The sequence below is a fragment of the Saccostrea cucullata genome, unplaced genomic scaffold (assembly GCF_032062105.1).
Source record: "Saccostrea cucullata isolate Sc308-1 unplaced genomic scaffold, CSIRO_AGI_Scuc_v1 ctg755, whole genome shotgun sequence".
In the NCBI taxonomy this organism is placed as follows: domain Eukaryota; kingdom Metazoa; phylum Mollusca; class Bivalvia; order Ostreida; family Ostreidae; genus Saccostrea; species Saccostrea cuccullata.
The window spans coordinates 230,616-247,012 of record NW_026928871.1 but is presented as its reverse complement, the minus strand read 5'-3'; the positions used below and the strand labels follow the sequence as shown (position 1 = coordinate 247,012).

Below are 16,397 nucleotides of genomic sequence, written 5' to 3'. Positions count from 1 at the left end.
TAGTATTAAATACGTCAGTCAGCATTTGACTCATTGACAAAATGTATTTGCTGACAAGGTCATTGTATCGACCATAGAACTTGCGAAATGATGATTTAAACGGGACTGCTGATATGCGTGTTTCATTAACTTGTTTATCAATAATTTTGGAAATTGTTTATATGTAGAGCCTGTTCTTGCGTGTCGAATCAACTGAGATATATAAACTCCGTATGCAGATGATAAAAGTAAAGCCATCACGTTTATCATAGAGCTTGGTTGTTAGATTACTAATGTGAACGTCTTTTTCCAGGTAAAATATCCAAATATGAAACAGAAATAAATGTGTCAGATTCTGTAGCATCTTTTATCTCAATGTCACCGTGATATATCATATCGACATAAGAATGGAAATACCTTTTTTAATTGACAATACGTCGTCGATGAAGGATATGTAGATATCGAACAGTATTCAATATCAAAGTCCATATAAAGCAAAACAAAACAGGAGCAGAGCAAACACAGACCTCAAAATTTCAGAGGCGGGATCAGGTCCCATGGAGGAATGAGCATCCCTTGCAAGACCGGTCACACTCGCCGTGTACTCCTAGTCATGATCGAGAAATAACAGAAAAATCTGTTGTCAATTCAGTGTATAAATAATGGATTAACAATTAGTATGAAAAAATGTCAGTCAGCATTTAACTCAATGATAAATTGTATTTGCTGACAAGGTCATTGTATCGACCATACCGAGAATGCTGAGTTTCATCAACTTGTGTGTGAATAATTTACCTCTTTTTAAAAATTGTTCCTACGTAGAGCAAGCTCTTGTATTTTGCCTTCAACTCGACATTTCGGTTCATGTTCTGTGCTAGTCTCTTTCATGCACTAGCACTAGCCTGTGCTGAGATGGGAGTGCAGTATAATCACGCCTCTGTGCTGCAACCACCTCCATTTCCAGCCATATCAGGCCTCAACTTTCCCTTGTACTTATGTGCTGGTGTGCATCTGGTCACTATCACTAGCCTGTGCTTGGAATGCACCGTCATTATCGACGATGCATTGTCAATTAACAATGGTAATTTCCATTCCTATGTCAATACGATATAATGTCCTAGTGAGCTTGAGAAAAAGATACCACAGAGTCTGACACATCTGTTTTATACTTGGATATTTTAATTGAAAAAGACATTTATGGTAATCTAACGACCAAGCTCTATGATAAACGTGCTGACTTTAACTTTCCTATCGTCAACTTCCCTTACTTATGTAGCAATATTCCTTCATCAACTGCATACGGATATTACAACTCTCAGTTGATTCAATAGGTAAGAGCATGCTCTACGTAGGAACAATTTCTAAACCGAGGTAAATTATTGACAAACAAGTTGATGAAACAAGAATATCAGCAGTCTCGTCAAAAGTCATCATTTCGTAAGTTCTTTATGGTCGATACAATAACCTTGTCAGTAAATACAATTTCTCAGGGAGTCAAGTGCTGACTGATGTTTTTATACTAATTGTTAGTCTATTATTTATATACTGAATTGATGACAATTTTTCCCGTTATTTCCCGATCATGACAAGGAGCACACGGTGGGTGTGACCGGTCGGCAGGGGATGCTAACTCCTCTATAGCGCCTGATTCCAGCTCTGATGTTTTGGAGGTCCTTGTTTGCTCTTCTATTATTTGGTATTGTTTTATGGATTTTTATATTGAATACTGTTCGTTTTCTCCATATCCTTCATCTGGAGTGTTGGCTCTTGCACCAGTTGGACTTCAAAAATTTCTGTTTTGAAATACCACTTTCAAAATACATTTATAAGCCACAGCTAAAATGCGCTCCAGCGGCAAGTGACGGCGTCTAAATGTGAGTGAAAATTCTCGAAGGCACGCAAAACAACAAACAAATTTTAAAAGGTTCATTCACAATATCTTCAAGACATATGACTAACTTTAAGCATTGTTGATAACATAACTACGAATGAATACTTTGCTTTGAATATCGCTTTTACTGTAACAGCTACTATATACAAATCCTATAATGACCACACTTGCTAAGATGTATTTGCATCAGGAGAATGATTTGTCAATTTCCTTCAAATAGATGTATTTGATCTATAAATTTCGTAAAAAGGGTTTCAATATCTAGTGATAGCAACTAGGCAATGCCATCACCATTTCTCAATATGCAACTAAAGATACATATTATTCTGTCTTACAATACATATAATTGTGTCTAACAATTATAAACTCAATATCCAAAATAAAGCTATTTAAATTATTATAGCCTTTTGGGTAACATAGTGTCATTGCATCTAAAGGAAAATAATTATTGCACACAGAAAACATTTGCATCTTTTTCTTATATGTTTGTCCCAAACTGTACTACTGTCTGGAAAACAAATACACAAAGTACAAGAATTGGAAACAAGTTCTTGCAACTTACAAGTTGCTTCTCTTAAATATTACAATGTCATTTAAAAAATCATAGTAAAGTGAATTTTTGAAGCAATACAAGTATTACATGTGACTATATAATATCAGATTAATATAACAATTACTAAAAGCTTTTCGTTCATCAAATAAATATGAATATGAGATTTGTACACTGTTTTATTTGGTAACTGTACTGACAAAATGACTCAATCCATACTAATATTTGTATGTGTGTATCAATAGTGACAAATTCTTCAATCATAAACCTACTTTGTATTTTCATCATTAAAATATTTTATACAAGGAAAATAGAATTGATACACATTCTCATAAATACTTGCCTCCTAAACATTAAACACCCATTTACTAGATGAGGACAAAAGCAGTTTAACTGCTTCTCAGAAAATGGTTTCTTTTGAGGTGTACAATAAACTACTGTCAGTAAAAAGGTTTTTTTTTCATTTCACCAGAGCAGACTTATCTTGTTTCGTATCGAATTTGATACAACAAGAAGAGCTCCGAGATGAAAACGGGGGGAAAATTGGATGCTGTCAATGAAAAGTTTGGTGACTTTTTCACCATCTGCAAATAGCAAAAAAATCTATCTCACAGTTTATACATATGTGTGTATGTATACATATTTGATCCTGTGACTCCATTCTATCTCTGGTGATATTGACACATCCTAAATTATAAGCTCTCATTGGAGACCGCCTTTTCTAAACTTTCAATCATAAGGGTTCATTTACTGTTCCTTTTAACTTATTCAACCCGCCATGAAATCTTCCCTTGAACAGACATGTTTCTCATTATTCAAAGAGAATCTTAAAAAAAACTTTTTGTTGACAGCTGACAATCATTTCTGGAGATGTCAAAAATACTTTAAAGAGGAGCAAAAAATATCTCTGTTAAAATAATCATGATTTCTTTTGAGACTTTCTATATATATTTCTCAATTTTCTCCTGATTTTATGTCTTTGAAGTTGTTTTCCATTATCCTCTGCTATATTCTTTGACGTAACTTTGCTTTCTGTACGTCATCAAATAAAGAAAACTGAGTGACAAATTCATTGTTACATTTTTCTTGAGGTCTTGCTAACTGGAGAATAATGTGTATTCCACAATTGTGTACAAGTGAATTTCGTACATCATTTATTTCTGCTGACGCCTTAAAAAGAGTAATATTTAACAATTCGTGTTTGAGTTCTATGGTTTCCTCATCTTTATAGAAAAACTCCGGATATTTATCAACAGTGTTATGTAAACTAGCAGTTGTTAAATTTGCATTGACAAAACCTGCCCAGTCTTCAATACCCTGGTATCTACTGCAAACAGTTACATACATGACATATACAAGAGCATAAAAAAGTTCTGGATTCTCCTTATACATATTTTTAAAATGGTCAACAAGAGTTAATACCGGTGATTTCGTAAACTCATCATTTGAGAAGAAGTGGTGGTCATGGTAAGGAATACAGTACATTGAAATTAAAAATGGATTTCCAACTAGTCCTCGATTAAGGGACAGTTTTGCGGAAACTGACGAAAAGGTCAATTTTTTACACCAACATTTTGAATCATGAACAGAATGCTCATCTTTTTGTTTCTCTTTCCAAATTAATAATAGTTCTGCTTGGGTGTGTTCATCCATATCTATAATCCATCTTTTATTTTGGAATAACTCCAATACACATTCTCTCATAACCACGTCATGTACATGATTATGAATACCAAGCACAATTTTCAAATGTTTACCATAGATTTTCCTTTTCTTTTCAATAATATTCTGAAAGGCTGCTGGACTTTCCAATGAAGATACATCAGATAAAGATATACCTTCCAGCCTCTCGTAATCTGATGAAAATAGCTTACAATTAAATGTTCCAAACAGATTATCACAACAGAGCAACGTATTTTCTATGACATTATTACTGAGATCGGAATCGTCAACAAATTCCTCCATCCACATAGTTCTCCATTGTTTTTCTTTGAATTGCTTTTGTATGTATCTCATGGCTGTTGTTTTACCACATCCGATGGCCCCTTTACAAATTACAACATCTGAAGTCTCCAATAACTGTAGAGCTGACTTTATACTTTCTGTCACAACTACTTCATCCTTAATGGTGCAGTCTTTTTTTAGCATCAACACTACATAAATAGATAAAAACTTCATTATACACCACAACCAGAATGTACAGATATGTTACAGATACTAGAATTTTATCCCTCTATATTTCGGGGTTTTTTTTCTTTGTATAGCTCTTTCTTAAGCCTACGAGCCTTTATCTTCCCTTTATTTTTTTTTATTTTTTGCATTATTTTACCAGTCATGCGCGGATCTAGAGGGGGTCGGGGGAAATTTGGAAGGTTATTAAATCTATAAACTAAAGCATGAAAAAAGTTACCTTGGACCCCCTCGAAGAACACAGACCCCCCGGTTAATTTGTGTTAAATTGGTGTGTCAAAAAAAGTCAAAAATTTGAATCATTAGAAGTCATCGACCCCCCCCCCCCGCACCACCACCACCACGAAGTATGTGAATTTACGTTTTGTTTTGTTTGTTTTTTTTGTTTTTTGTTTTGCTTGTCAAGAAATGTTGGACTGGGGGGGGGGACCCCCCTCCCCCTTGGTAAATATTCTTGGATCCGCGCATGATGGTAAACTCTCCCGAACTCAGCTATAAAACCATACTTCATTTTCTCATCACCTTCGTGATATCTGCAAACAAGGTAATATCGTAGAGAAGCATTTCCCTAAAACTAGAACTTCCCTTCAGAAATTCTCACCAAGTTGGGGAAGAAATCCTGCCCCTTGACGAACTTACCAAAAGGGAATCCTTACTCTTTACGCTCATTTTATCCCCCTTAAATTTACTAAATGCTAGTTTTAAAAAATACATTCTTCAAACGATGTGAAAATATGTTAGATTTTAAAACTTTATTGCATTTAAGATTAATATGGGTTTCTTTATTAAAATGCTGTGCTTGGTCATTTATACTGTATACATGTATCTGCGCTTTCAATCTCAATAGGTGAAGATGAGAACGTTTTGAATAAATAATTAGCTTAATATGGTCATATTTAAATTAAAATATGCATTATAAAAATTAATTTAAATCTATAATCCAAAAAATATGATCTAAACAGTAATTAAACACAGATCGTATAGCTAAATATCTTTTTCATTATAAATAATACTTATTTTCAATATTATCAGAAAGGAAAAAATTATATGATATACAGTGCTTTACTGATGAGGAAGAAAGAAACATACACATACTCAAGGGTGACATTCTACTCTAGTGAAGACCCCCATATAAAGTGCATTTCTGTGGGTGACGTCTACTCCGGAGCCAGTTTTCCATGTAAAAATCCTATTCTAAAGTTTCTTTGGATGATTAAATCTAAAGTTTTAGATACATTTTTATATTATGATTTGGGTTTTTTATGTTTTATCCCTGCATAGAAGGCACAATATATATCGAACAATTTTTTAATTTCCTATTTGCAAGAAAGCCCAATTTTTTATCAAGAACATCAGTCTAAGCAAGTTATTGCAGCCCGGAGAACCGGGCTGCTCTCTACATATAAGTTTAAGTGTTGGTGTATGGGCATTGGGATGGGAGTAGTTATTTAGAATTAAAGGTTTTCTAAACATTGAAAAGATTGTTAATCAGAATGTTATTTCCGTTTATAAATTATGAGATACATAATATATTTACTTCCATAAAGTGAATCTGTAAAAATATATATGTTTTTCATATTTAGTATATAAAGTTGCTTATCATTTACTATCGAAAAAACGACAGGTCCCTTTTTTTAGTACTTCGAATTTTACTTATCGGATAAAAACGTACTCTGCACAGTTCGTGTTTCATATTCTAACATTGAAAATTAATACATTTTTAAATATAGGTGATGCGTGTGTCTTACTTCAATTTATATTTCATGCAGCCAACATTTACTTGGGAATTGATCAAGTTTAAAATAGTTTCGTTTTTGATTGATTTTTATCCGACTACAAGTTTTCAATATATTCGCGACTATCATCTCCATCAATTAGACGCATGCCTTTTCACTCATATCGAAGCGGTTTGATGATCAAGACTCATTTTCATTGTTTACTTTTATATATTTCCCGGGCCACAATTGATGGTTACATCAATGTTTTCTTGTTCTATTATATTCTACGTTGACTATCAGGTATTTTAGCTCCACACACACACACCCTCTCTCTCACACACACACACACACCCTCACACACACGCACACACACAAACACATACGTACACTTTACCTCTGTATTTTGTTCTCACATCTTCAATTGTTTCATCTTCCTTACTTGATTTTCTCTCATGAATTTCCCCATGTTTTTCAAACATTCTATTATATACGTCCTCCAGTTGTGGATAGTTGTGGTCATTGTCGCAGTATTTGTTCCACATTGAACGAATCCTTTCAATGTCAGCTCCTTCAGAGTCTTCATTTTTTGGAGGTTCATAACCCCAGCCTATACCTGGTGGTTTTATATCCTTACAGAAGTTTGTCAACAGTGCAAAAACTAAATTCATGTATAAATTGTCGTAATCATCTTCAGTCTTAACATCATTCAGATCTTTAATAAGGTATTCATTAAAATGTTCTTTTAAAGATCTTGAACACAAAATTATATTTTCTTGTAACTCAGTCACCTTCAGTTTAGATTTTAATATACGTGTTAAATACCTTTGGAGCATCAAAATCTGCTTCTCTGCAAATTAAAAGTAAACTAGAGGTACTGTGAGCAATGGGCTCACTAAATGATACCCCCCGCCTCCCATATGTGTATAAATGGCAGTGTCTATGTTTTGCTATGGGAAACCCAAAATATGTGTCGGATCAAAAAGTAAAATAGGAGGTGCACAATGGCAATATGTAATAAATATTCTGTGAAAGTTTCATCAAATTTCATTCAGTGGTATAAGAGGAGTTGCGGATAAGAGATGGGTACCCCAAAGCGTAACAGACGGACGGACGGACGTACAGACGGACGGACGGACAGACGGACGCAATTAACGATTACTATATACCCTCCCGCTTTTCAAGCGGGGGGTATAATAATGAGACCATGGGACACATTGTTCAACTAGGCATATAAGCTAGGAAAAAGGAGAAATTAGTTAATTATGTTTTGAAAAGATTACTTGTAAATATATGTGATCACAAATAACCACCCCAAAGGGAAAGGAGGGGACATAATTTGTTTAGACTTGAATAGAAATTACAGTATCTATTAAGAATGTTTCCATGCATCTTTGACTGATAATGGCTTTAGAAGTTTTCAAAATGTTTTCTTTACAGTTACATGGTCTTCTTTTGTTGCCCTGCACTACCCTCCAAAAACACGATTTGAAAAAAAGAACTTGAATCTACACCACTTGAGGATGTTTCTGAGTTAATAATACTGTACAACTACCGGTATGTACTTCAGAAAGTCTGTTGACTATAGCAATATTTTTCTTTTTCAAGTGAAGTTCTACAATAAAAATTATAAAACTTTTCTATACATTTATTGTAACTTTCAATTAAAGGTTTAACAAGAATCTATACACAACTTGATTGAAAATTGAAAAATGTGATAAGCAAGCCGCCGATTTAATGCCCCCATAATCAAATATTCGGGGGTATATAGTTTTTGCCCTGTCCATCTGTCTGTATCTTTGTCTGCTAAAACTTAAACTTTGCCTATTACTTTTGATTGGTTGCAGCAATGACTTTTATATTCAAATGTATAATTCTAGTGACAAGATAATTATATAATTATCTGTGACAAGGCCTTTATTTAGGTACCAATGTCTATAACCTTTTGCCATAGTACTTGGAGTTTAACCCAATTTTGCCCAAAAAATTCAAATTTCATAACTTTTAAATTGTTTAATTTTTAATTGTTAGGGATTTCAAACTGCATTCGTTTATTTATTATGAGTTTATCCCCCTTTTTTCTTAGAATTTAACCTTGGCAATATTTTTGAACAATTAGTACCAGGGCCTTTATATTTCTTACATGATAAGGCCTTTGTTTGGGTACCAATATTTTAAACATTGACTTTAAAACATGCCCTACTTTGAAAAATATAACCTTAGCCATAACTTTTGTGTTTGCTCTAGAGCTTTAATATTTTTAACGTACTGTATATTTTTAATGACAAAGTCTTCCCATGGGTACAATGAATTTGACCCTTTGGTATTGAAGTTAGAATAACATTTTAAAACATGTAATCTTGACCATAACTGTAACTTGTGAATGATTGAGCTCTCATATTTCATAGGTGTGATTGTTGAGGCAAGTCCTTTCTGTGGATAAAACATATCTTTTGACTTTGGTGTTTGATTTGCATTTGAGAAAGTTTTACATTCGCCAAAAGCTGTCAAACAGGAATGTCAATGTTACACTAACACATCTTGTTTTTAGGTCACCTGAGTAAACTCAGGTAACCTATTGCTATCTGTTTTCGTCCGTCGTCGTGTGTCGTACGTCGTACGTCGTTCGTAAACTTTTGAACATTTTTAGCTTCTTCTCTGGAACCACTGAGCCAATTTCAACCAAATTTGGTATACAGCATTTATGGGTAAAGGGAAACAAAAATTGTGAATTTCATGGTCCCCGCCCCCCTGGGGCATGAGGGGTGGGGCCAAAACCACTAAGATTATTTCAATCTTTAAAAATCTTCTTCTTTACTCCCGGACATCAAGCAGGCAAACTGTTGGCATGAATGTAATGAGCATTGAGTCCTCTACTAAAATTGTGAAATTCATGGCCCCAAGGTCAGGGATTCTAGTGCTAGGGTGGGGCTAAATAGGTTATATAGTGAAAATGCATTATTTCTTTGAAAATCTTCTTCTCTGCTCCTGGGTATTATATCAACTAACTAAGTACATAGTTATGATGAGCAAGAGTCTCTCTTCTAAAATGTGAATTTTATGGCCCCAGGGTCAGGGGTTCTGGTGTTAGGGCGGGGCTCTATTGATTATATAGTGAAAGTGCATTTATTCTTTGAAAATCTTCTTCTCTGCTCCTGGGTATTATATCAACTAACTAAGTACATAGTTATGATGAGCAAGAGTCTCTCTTCTGAAATGTGAATTTTATGGCCCCAGGGTCAGGGGTTCTGGTGTTAGGGCGGGGCTCTATTGATTATATAGTGAAAGTGCATTTATTCTTTGAAAATCTACTTCTCTGCTTCTGCGTATTAAAAAAAAAACTTACTAAGTACATCATCATGATAAGCAAGAGTGCCTCTTACAAAATTGTTAATTTTATGGCCCCAGGGTCAGGGGTTCTGGTGTTAGGGTGGGGATCATATTGTGAAAATGCATTAATTCTTTGAAAATATGTTCCTTTGCTTCTTGGTTTTATGCCAGTGATCCAAGTATATATATTTATGATGAAGAAAGGTGCATCTAGCAGAGTGGTTTTTTATGCCCCCTGGGTCAGAGTGGTGGTGTGGTGGTGGTTGGGGGGGGGGGTTACATAGTCTGAAAATAAATTAATGCTTTGAAATCTGCTCTTTGGTTTTAATCAACCATTTTATGATAAAATTTGCAAAATTTTGAAATATGTGGCCCCTGGGTCAGTGGTTCCTTTGGAGGGAGGTGCACAACTGGGTATAAAGTGGAAGTGCATTTTTCTCTTTGTTACTGTGATCTACCTCTGCGTATTAAGTAAATAGAGTAAGCATGCTAAGTTTATAATTATGATAAGCAGTGGTGCCTCTTTCAAAATTGTGAATTGTGAATTTCATGGCCTCTGGTTTAAAACCCAAACCAAATTTAATTGTTTGAAAGTTGTTACTCAATACTCAGGTGACCTATAAGGCCCTTGGGCCACTTGTTATTTAATAAATTTGCCTATGAGGGTTTCACTAACTTTAAATGTTTGATAATCCTGCCCCCATCCCACCAATGCAATTTTACATTTTTTGAGATAGGAACCATTGACAGGTTTCATCTTTTCCAACCCTGTGTTTCTTCACATATTTTGTAAAGATTTGTTCCAATATACTCCTATGTGAATCCCTTATCTCCATCCTATAACCTTTGTTTCAAAATCTCGCTCTGAGACATTAAAAATCAATTTCGGAGGTATCTTGATGTACAAATTCCATCGTAATGTAAGTAAACAAATCAGGAGTAATGGTAAAGATTACCGGGTCGATGCTCCGTGTGAATCATTTGTGCTGGTATATTTAACATTATTTCTCTCTCATCCCTGCTTCTATCTACATAATTAAAAAATTGTGTTTGTTAAAATCTTAATTTTCTGTGAAAATATATATTACATTTAAATCTTCCTTAACTAAATTAATTACTTTTACTTGAACACTTCCCAAAATGTTTTAGGCATCTTCAGGAATTTTTTTAAGAGAAAAAAATGTTTCAGTGATTCAATTAACACCTGAAATTATACAATTTAAACGACGTTGCATCAAAATATCTCTAATTTTAGAAATATTAGTTTCACTACCTTCTAAAATGCAGTTCCTTCTAGTTTCATTCCCAAACCGATGTAAAATTCTGCTTCCTAAAAAGTTAATAACAGATATTAATTTCGATGTATATTCTTGTAAATAAAGGTTTTTTTTATTACATAAACAGTTTTGGGTACCTTCAATGCGTTCTGTCAAAAAAGATTCCATCTGGCTTGGCAATTTGTTTTGGCGATACAAAACAAACACAATAACCAAAGCAATGGTTATAAGTAGAATCAGCACTACAACCACTACAGCAAACACAATCCCAACATCAGTTCCAGAACTTCCATTCTCAGTCCTAGGAAAATTATCACTGTTTATAAATTATATCTTAGAGGTAAGTTCAATAAATGCAACATTTGTTAAATACTAACTCTGAAGGTTTCCTCATCAATGTTACTGTGTTGGTACTTTGTTTCCTTGTGGAAGACTGTGTAGTTTCACTGTTCATAACAAACAAAGAGGCCCATGGACCACATCGCTCACCTGAGCACATTGCCTAGTTAAATCACAAATCAGGTTAGTATTGAAAAGCTTACTTGTTGGGGGAGGGGGGATTTGAATTTTTTATTACTTGAGAATGTCACTATATCAATAAAACATATATGTATAATTTTGCCATACTTGAAAAGAAGATTTGTTAAAGATTTTTCCAACAGATTACTCGATCTCTCATTGTGACACCTCACTACCCCCCCCCCCCCATTATTTGAATAAATTTAGTTCATCACTACTTGCAGATGCTTACATGTAAATTTGACTAAACAAAACTTTTCTGGAAAAAGATTTTTTCCTATATATTCTTAATATGCAAAACTTTGATCTCTCATTGTAGCCCCGCCCTTCCCCCGGGGATCATGATTTGAACAAACTTGAATATGCACTACCTGAGGATGCTTCCACTTGATGAAAGTTTCCTGGCCTAATGGTTCTGGAGAAGAAGATTTTTAAAAGATCTTCTCTATATATTCCTATGTAAAACTTTGAATAGCCATTGTGTACCCGCCCTACCCCCGGGGATCATGATTTTATCAAACTTTAATCTACACTACCTGAAAATACTTTCACATGAGTTTCATCTTTCCTGGTCTAATGGTTCTGGAAAAGAAGATTTTAAAAATATTTCCCTATATAATCCTATGTAAAACTTTGATCAGCCATTGTGGCCTGTCCAACCCCCAGGGGTCATGATTTGAACAAACTTGAATCTACGCTACCTAAGAATGCCTAAGAATGCTTCCACATGAGTTTTATCTTTCCTGGCCCAGTGGTTCTTGAGAAGAAGGTTTTTAAAAGATTAATTTTTAATTAATTCATAATTATCTCCCCTTGAATTGAGGTGCGGTCCTTCATTTGAACAAATTTGAATCCCCTTCATCCAAGGATGCTTTGTGGCAAGTTTGGTTAAAAAATTGGCCCAGTGGTTTTTGAGAAGTCGAAAAAGTTTACAGACAGACGGACGGACAGACGGACTACAGACAAAATGTGATCAGAAAAGCTCACTTGAACTTTCAGCTCGGGTGCGCTAAAAAGCGTTAACATTATAAATGTGTTCTCCTCTTCTCGATTCATTTGATTATTTTTCAAATAAAAGGAAGTAATAAACCATTTAAATGCAGCTCAATGCCTTTATTGCCAATAACTATAAATTAATTTTAGCCATTTTATCGTTTGGCTAGTGCAACTTATCTATTAGTTAATTACTTTCAATAACTGGTTTTGGGGAAAAAAGTTTAATTTGTAATGTTTTTATTTTAAAGTCATTAAAAGAATAAGGAAGGAATAAGCCGGGAGAATAACCTAATACACACTGGCAAAAATTTGAGAACATAAGGATAAATTTATTTTTGCCCAAAAACTTAATGATGATATTTACTAGAGTTTTGTTGACAGAAGTGGCTTACTAAAAAGAACAGTATTTTAAAACACAAAAATGCTTTAAATATGCAAAATAACTACTGGTATATATTAAATAAATACAAAAAAATCCCACCATCATTAGAAAATTTAAAGGTACGTACCACATTGTTTTGGGTACCCCCAACCACCCAAGTATGGGTTGTGTGTCATGAGAAACGCTCACTTAATTAATATTCTTTCTTTTGTACAGATTTAAAAATTAACCAAAATCTTCATTAACAATAGAAAAAATGGTGCCTTACCCATAAAAATTATCAAAACACACTGGAACTGAAAAACAGAGACAACATATTGGGTATAATTATACTGATGGTGTCATTATTTAGATGTTCTATGCCGAAATAGTTGTCAGGGTTTGACACATGATGCACGAGCAAGAGGCGAATGCACAATGTGTCAAAGCTAGACTGCTTTTTAATCAAAATAAGAACACTATTATAATTTTATGCTAAATGATGTATAAATCATAAAACAATGTAATTACATCCTTTAACCCTTACTGTTGTTTTGCAATTTAATTTGGTTATTAATAAATTTGATTGTTAAATTTTTTTCATTTATATCTTCTTTTGTGTAAAATGTATGAAACGTACGCTTAAATATTTAGATTTTATCCATTTAGTCAAATAGATACATATAAAAACATATCCTTCTGCATTTCTAAATTAATTAAATTCCTTCAAAAATATAATTGTCCATTGAAAATCCAAGGAAAGAAAATTTAAAGAAAAACTAAACTCCTCACATTTATAAATTTCACTTGATGTATAAACTTGATCCGGACATCCACGGATAGCCCGACATGGTACGTAATCAAAGTTATATGTATTCTTGTCTAGAACACCGCAATATCCTGTAATGAAGACATATTTTATTTGTTGTTTTTTCCCTGTAGTTTAAACCATATATACTGTGGAATCATTAGATATCGTGGACGACTGGTGGCTCAACATTCATGGATTTGTAGGTATCCTTTATCCACCAATTTACATCTTCCACGAATTAATATTAATTCACGGGGTTAAAAGTTTTATTTTGGTACATATGATTAAATGCGCCAAATAACGTCTTCAAGAACCACAAAAATTTAAATCTAAGCAATTCTCAAAAATTGGTCCTCACGAATATTGATGCCTCCAATTTGTTATAGTGGATACAGGTCAGAATTGAGTGAGATGAATGAGTAATTTTTGTTGTACAATGCGAGATGTTATCCATTACAATGAAAATCATATATAAATAATAATTATTTTGACGAATTTTTCTATTCGGTATGTATATTTTCCACTTAAAATTACCTGATGAAATTGAGCCCCTCTTAGTGCATATTTCACCAAAGCGGCCAGGGTGTTTATATATAGAAGCACAAACATAGTCAGGCGGATCTTGACAATTTTTTGCTTTAGCCCTGTTGATCCAGTCTGTTTTGTTCACAGGACATTTATTGACGGCAACAAAGGAAATGTTTTCTGATTGAATGTTTCTTGTCAGAAGAATGAAAACCAAGCAGAAAAATCTTACGTATGTCATGATGGAGCTGATTATTTTTTAAGCAAAAGTTTTACAACCAACTAAACAGTGTTCCATGATTGTTGAATCGACATAATAAACATATTTGCTTATAATATAAAGATATTGCTTCTTTATTACTTGTATTTCATAGAAACATTCAATACATTTCACTAAAAGGATACAAAGCACGTGCAAACGTTGGCAGCCAAAATGGACAGCAGATAGGTTTTATCAAATATCGCCGATCGAGATAATCCTCTTCCTGTTGATTGTGGCTGTCTAATGCAGCATAGAATGTTACCTTCCTCACCCAGAGGGTCCAATAAAAAGGTTTTATTTACAGTGTTAACTAATTCTTTTCTAGTTGTCTATTTAAAAAGTAATATACTAGTACCTTGCCATCCGTATTTTATCTTACATACTCGTTATAATAATTAATTTCTTGCAGCGTATTACAGAAAGCCGGTGGTGTTTTAATAGGTTGCTGGATAATTCATTAGGGTGTACAATTTGATCTGACAAGTACGACATTACATTTGCATCTAGGTTTCTCAAGGTTAACATGAAATTGTATAGGTATATTTGAGTTGATTTCAATGTTTATGATTAAGTAGCTCGTATATTTTCTGTACTTTGAAAAAATCCAATATTTAGCGTTTAAATTTTCCTCATGAAAACTAAATTTTCTTTCAGGAAAAATTTTATGTTAGCAACTACATTGAATTCATTTAGTCTTTTATTTTATAAAACATGTGAAATTTCTAGAAACTGAACGCACGTCTCCTCACATTTTTTTCATTAAAATGTGTACTCAATGTCTATTCTTTCTCAGTCATGAAAACAAATTACACTGAATTCTTGTTTACGAATTGATATTTTTTTAGTATGTAATCTAAGAGACAATTGAAGAAAATGTTTTACATGTAGATATTTTCTAAATATCATTGTGGTTCACTATTAAAACAAAATAAGTATTGAAATACGTTCAAAATATGAGTATCAAATACCACAGCAAACGCCTTCTTATACACTTTGAATTCCCATTATAAGATACATATATTTTAAATATTTAATATTATATTTATAATTTGCAAGGTTAACTACAATATATCGATACTTTGATTGACAATTTTTAAAAATATAAATAAATAAATAAATAAATAAATAATTTCCCGAAAGCTTAACCATACATTTAGTACAGATAAAATGACACTGTGATTTAAACATAAAAATAAAAAAAGATATTTTCCACAATCAGTTTCCAAATTTAGGGGTTATTCAAATTTTGAATTAGATATGTTGGATATATTTGATCCTTTATTTCTCTGTTCTATCGTTTTTTAAATGCATTATTGAAAACATAAATCATTTTAAATAAAACTTTAAATAATTTTAGCCAAAGCCATTAACTTTAAGCAGATTACAAGTGCGATGTTCAAATCCTCATCCAATGTCAGAGTTAAACGTCTTAGATTTCTTTACATTGACATTTGTTTATTAAAACAAATTAGGGTGAAAATATTTTTGAATAATCGGTTTATAAATTAAAAAATGAAATGAAAATTTAATAACCCTCTAAGAGTCTTTAGCTGCATTGCGTTTTAACCATAAAAATCCTCGTCTGAAATGTATGTTCACCAAAATAGCACCTTCCTTAGTTAGATCTTATAAGAAGTAACACAAACCTAGCAGTGATATGCGTGCTGTTACTAAGAACGAAACTGAAAAGACTTCTGAGATTCAGTGATAGTCCATAGTCTATTTTATAACCTAACTTTCGTTTTAATAAGGTTGTATCTACGGAAACTTCGAAGAACCAGAAATCATGTGAAACCAAGATGTGTTTGTGAAACCCTGATGCCCCAGTATAACAGCTTCTGGCAAAGGTTGAAGTTTCTCAAAAGAAAGTCAAACTCCAAGGTCAAAGGATGAATTTTTTTTTTACATTGTTACTTATATTTACATTTGTGACTTATTTGTCCGATTATTATCATCAACGTCTGAAGGTTTTCTTTTTCAACTTCACAGAA

General features: G+C 33.2%; 1 protein-coding gene and 1 long non-coding RNA gene across 3 annotated transcripts in view; both read right to left on the bottom strand.

Moving 5' to 3' along the window:
* Positions 1-2,841: 2,841 nt before the first annotated feature.
* Positions 2,842-16,397, bottom strand: part of LOC134278984 (uncharacterized) — an 82,585-nt gene continuing 69,029 nt past the window's right edge. The window contains exons 8-10 of the mRNA XM_062761295.1: positions 10,612-10,683; positions 6,723-7,175; positions 2,842-4,573 (exon numbers count right to left, since the gene is read on the bottom strand). Coding sequence (XP_062617279.1) covers positions 3,426-4,573; positions 6,723-7,175; positions 10,612-10,683 — 1,673 coding nt within the window. The 3' untranslated portion in view covers positions 2,842-3,425. The remainder of the gene's footprint in view (positions 4,574-6,722; positions 7,176-10,611; positions 10,684-16,397) is intronic.
* Positions 11,124-13,869, bottom strand: LOC134278985 (uncharacterized). 2 transcript variants are annotated; one of them, XR_009994554.1, is made up of 4 exons: positions 13,601-13,869; positions 13,098-13,125; positions 11,310-11,378; positions 11,124-11,233 (listed from the first exon to the last, which is right to left on the bottom strand). It is a non-coding gene; the product is annotated as an uncharacterized LOC134278985 (long non-coding RNA). The 2 variants fall into 2 exon arrangements; XR_009994553.1 differs by lacking the exon at positions 11,124-11,233 and adding an exon at positions 11,988-12,033 and having other exon boundaries at positions 11,350-11,378.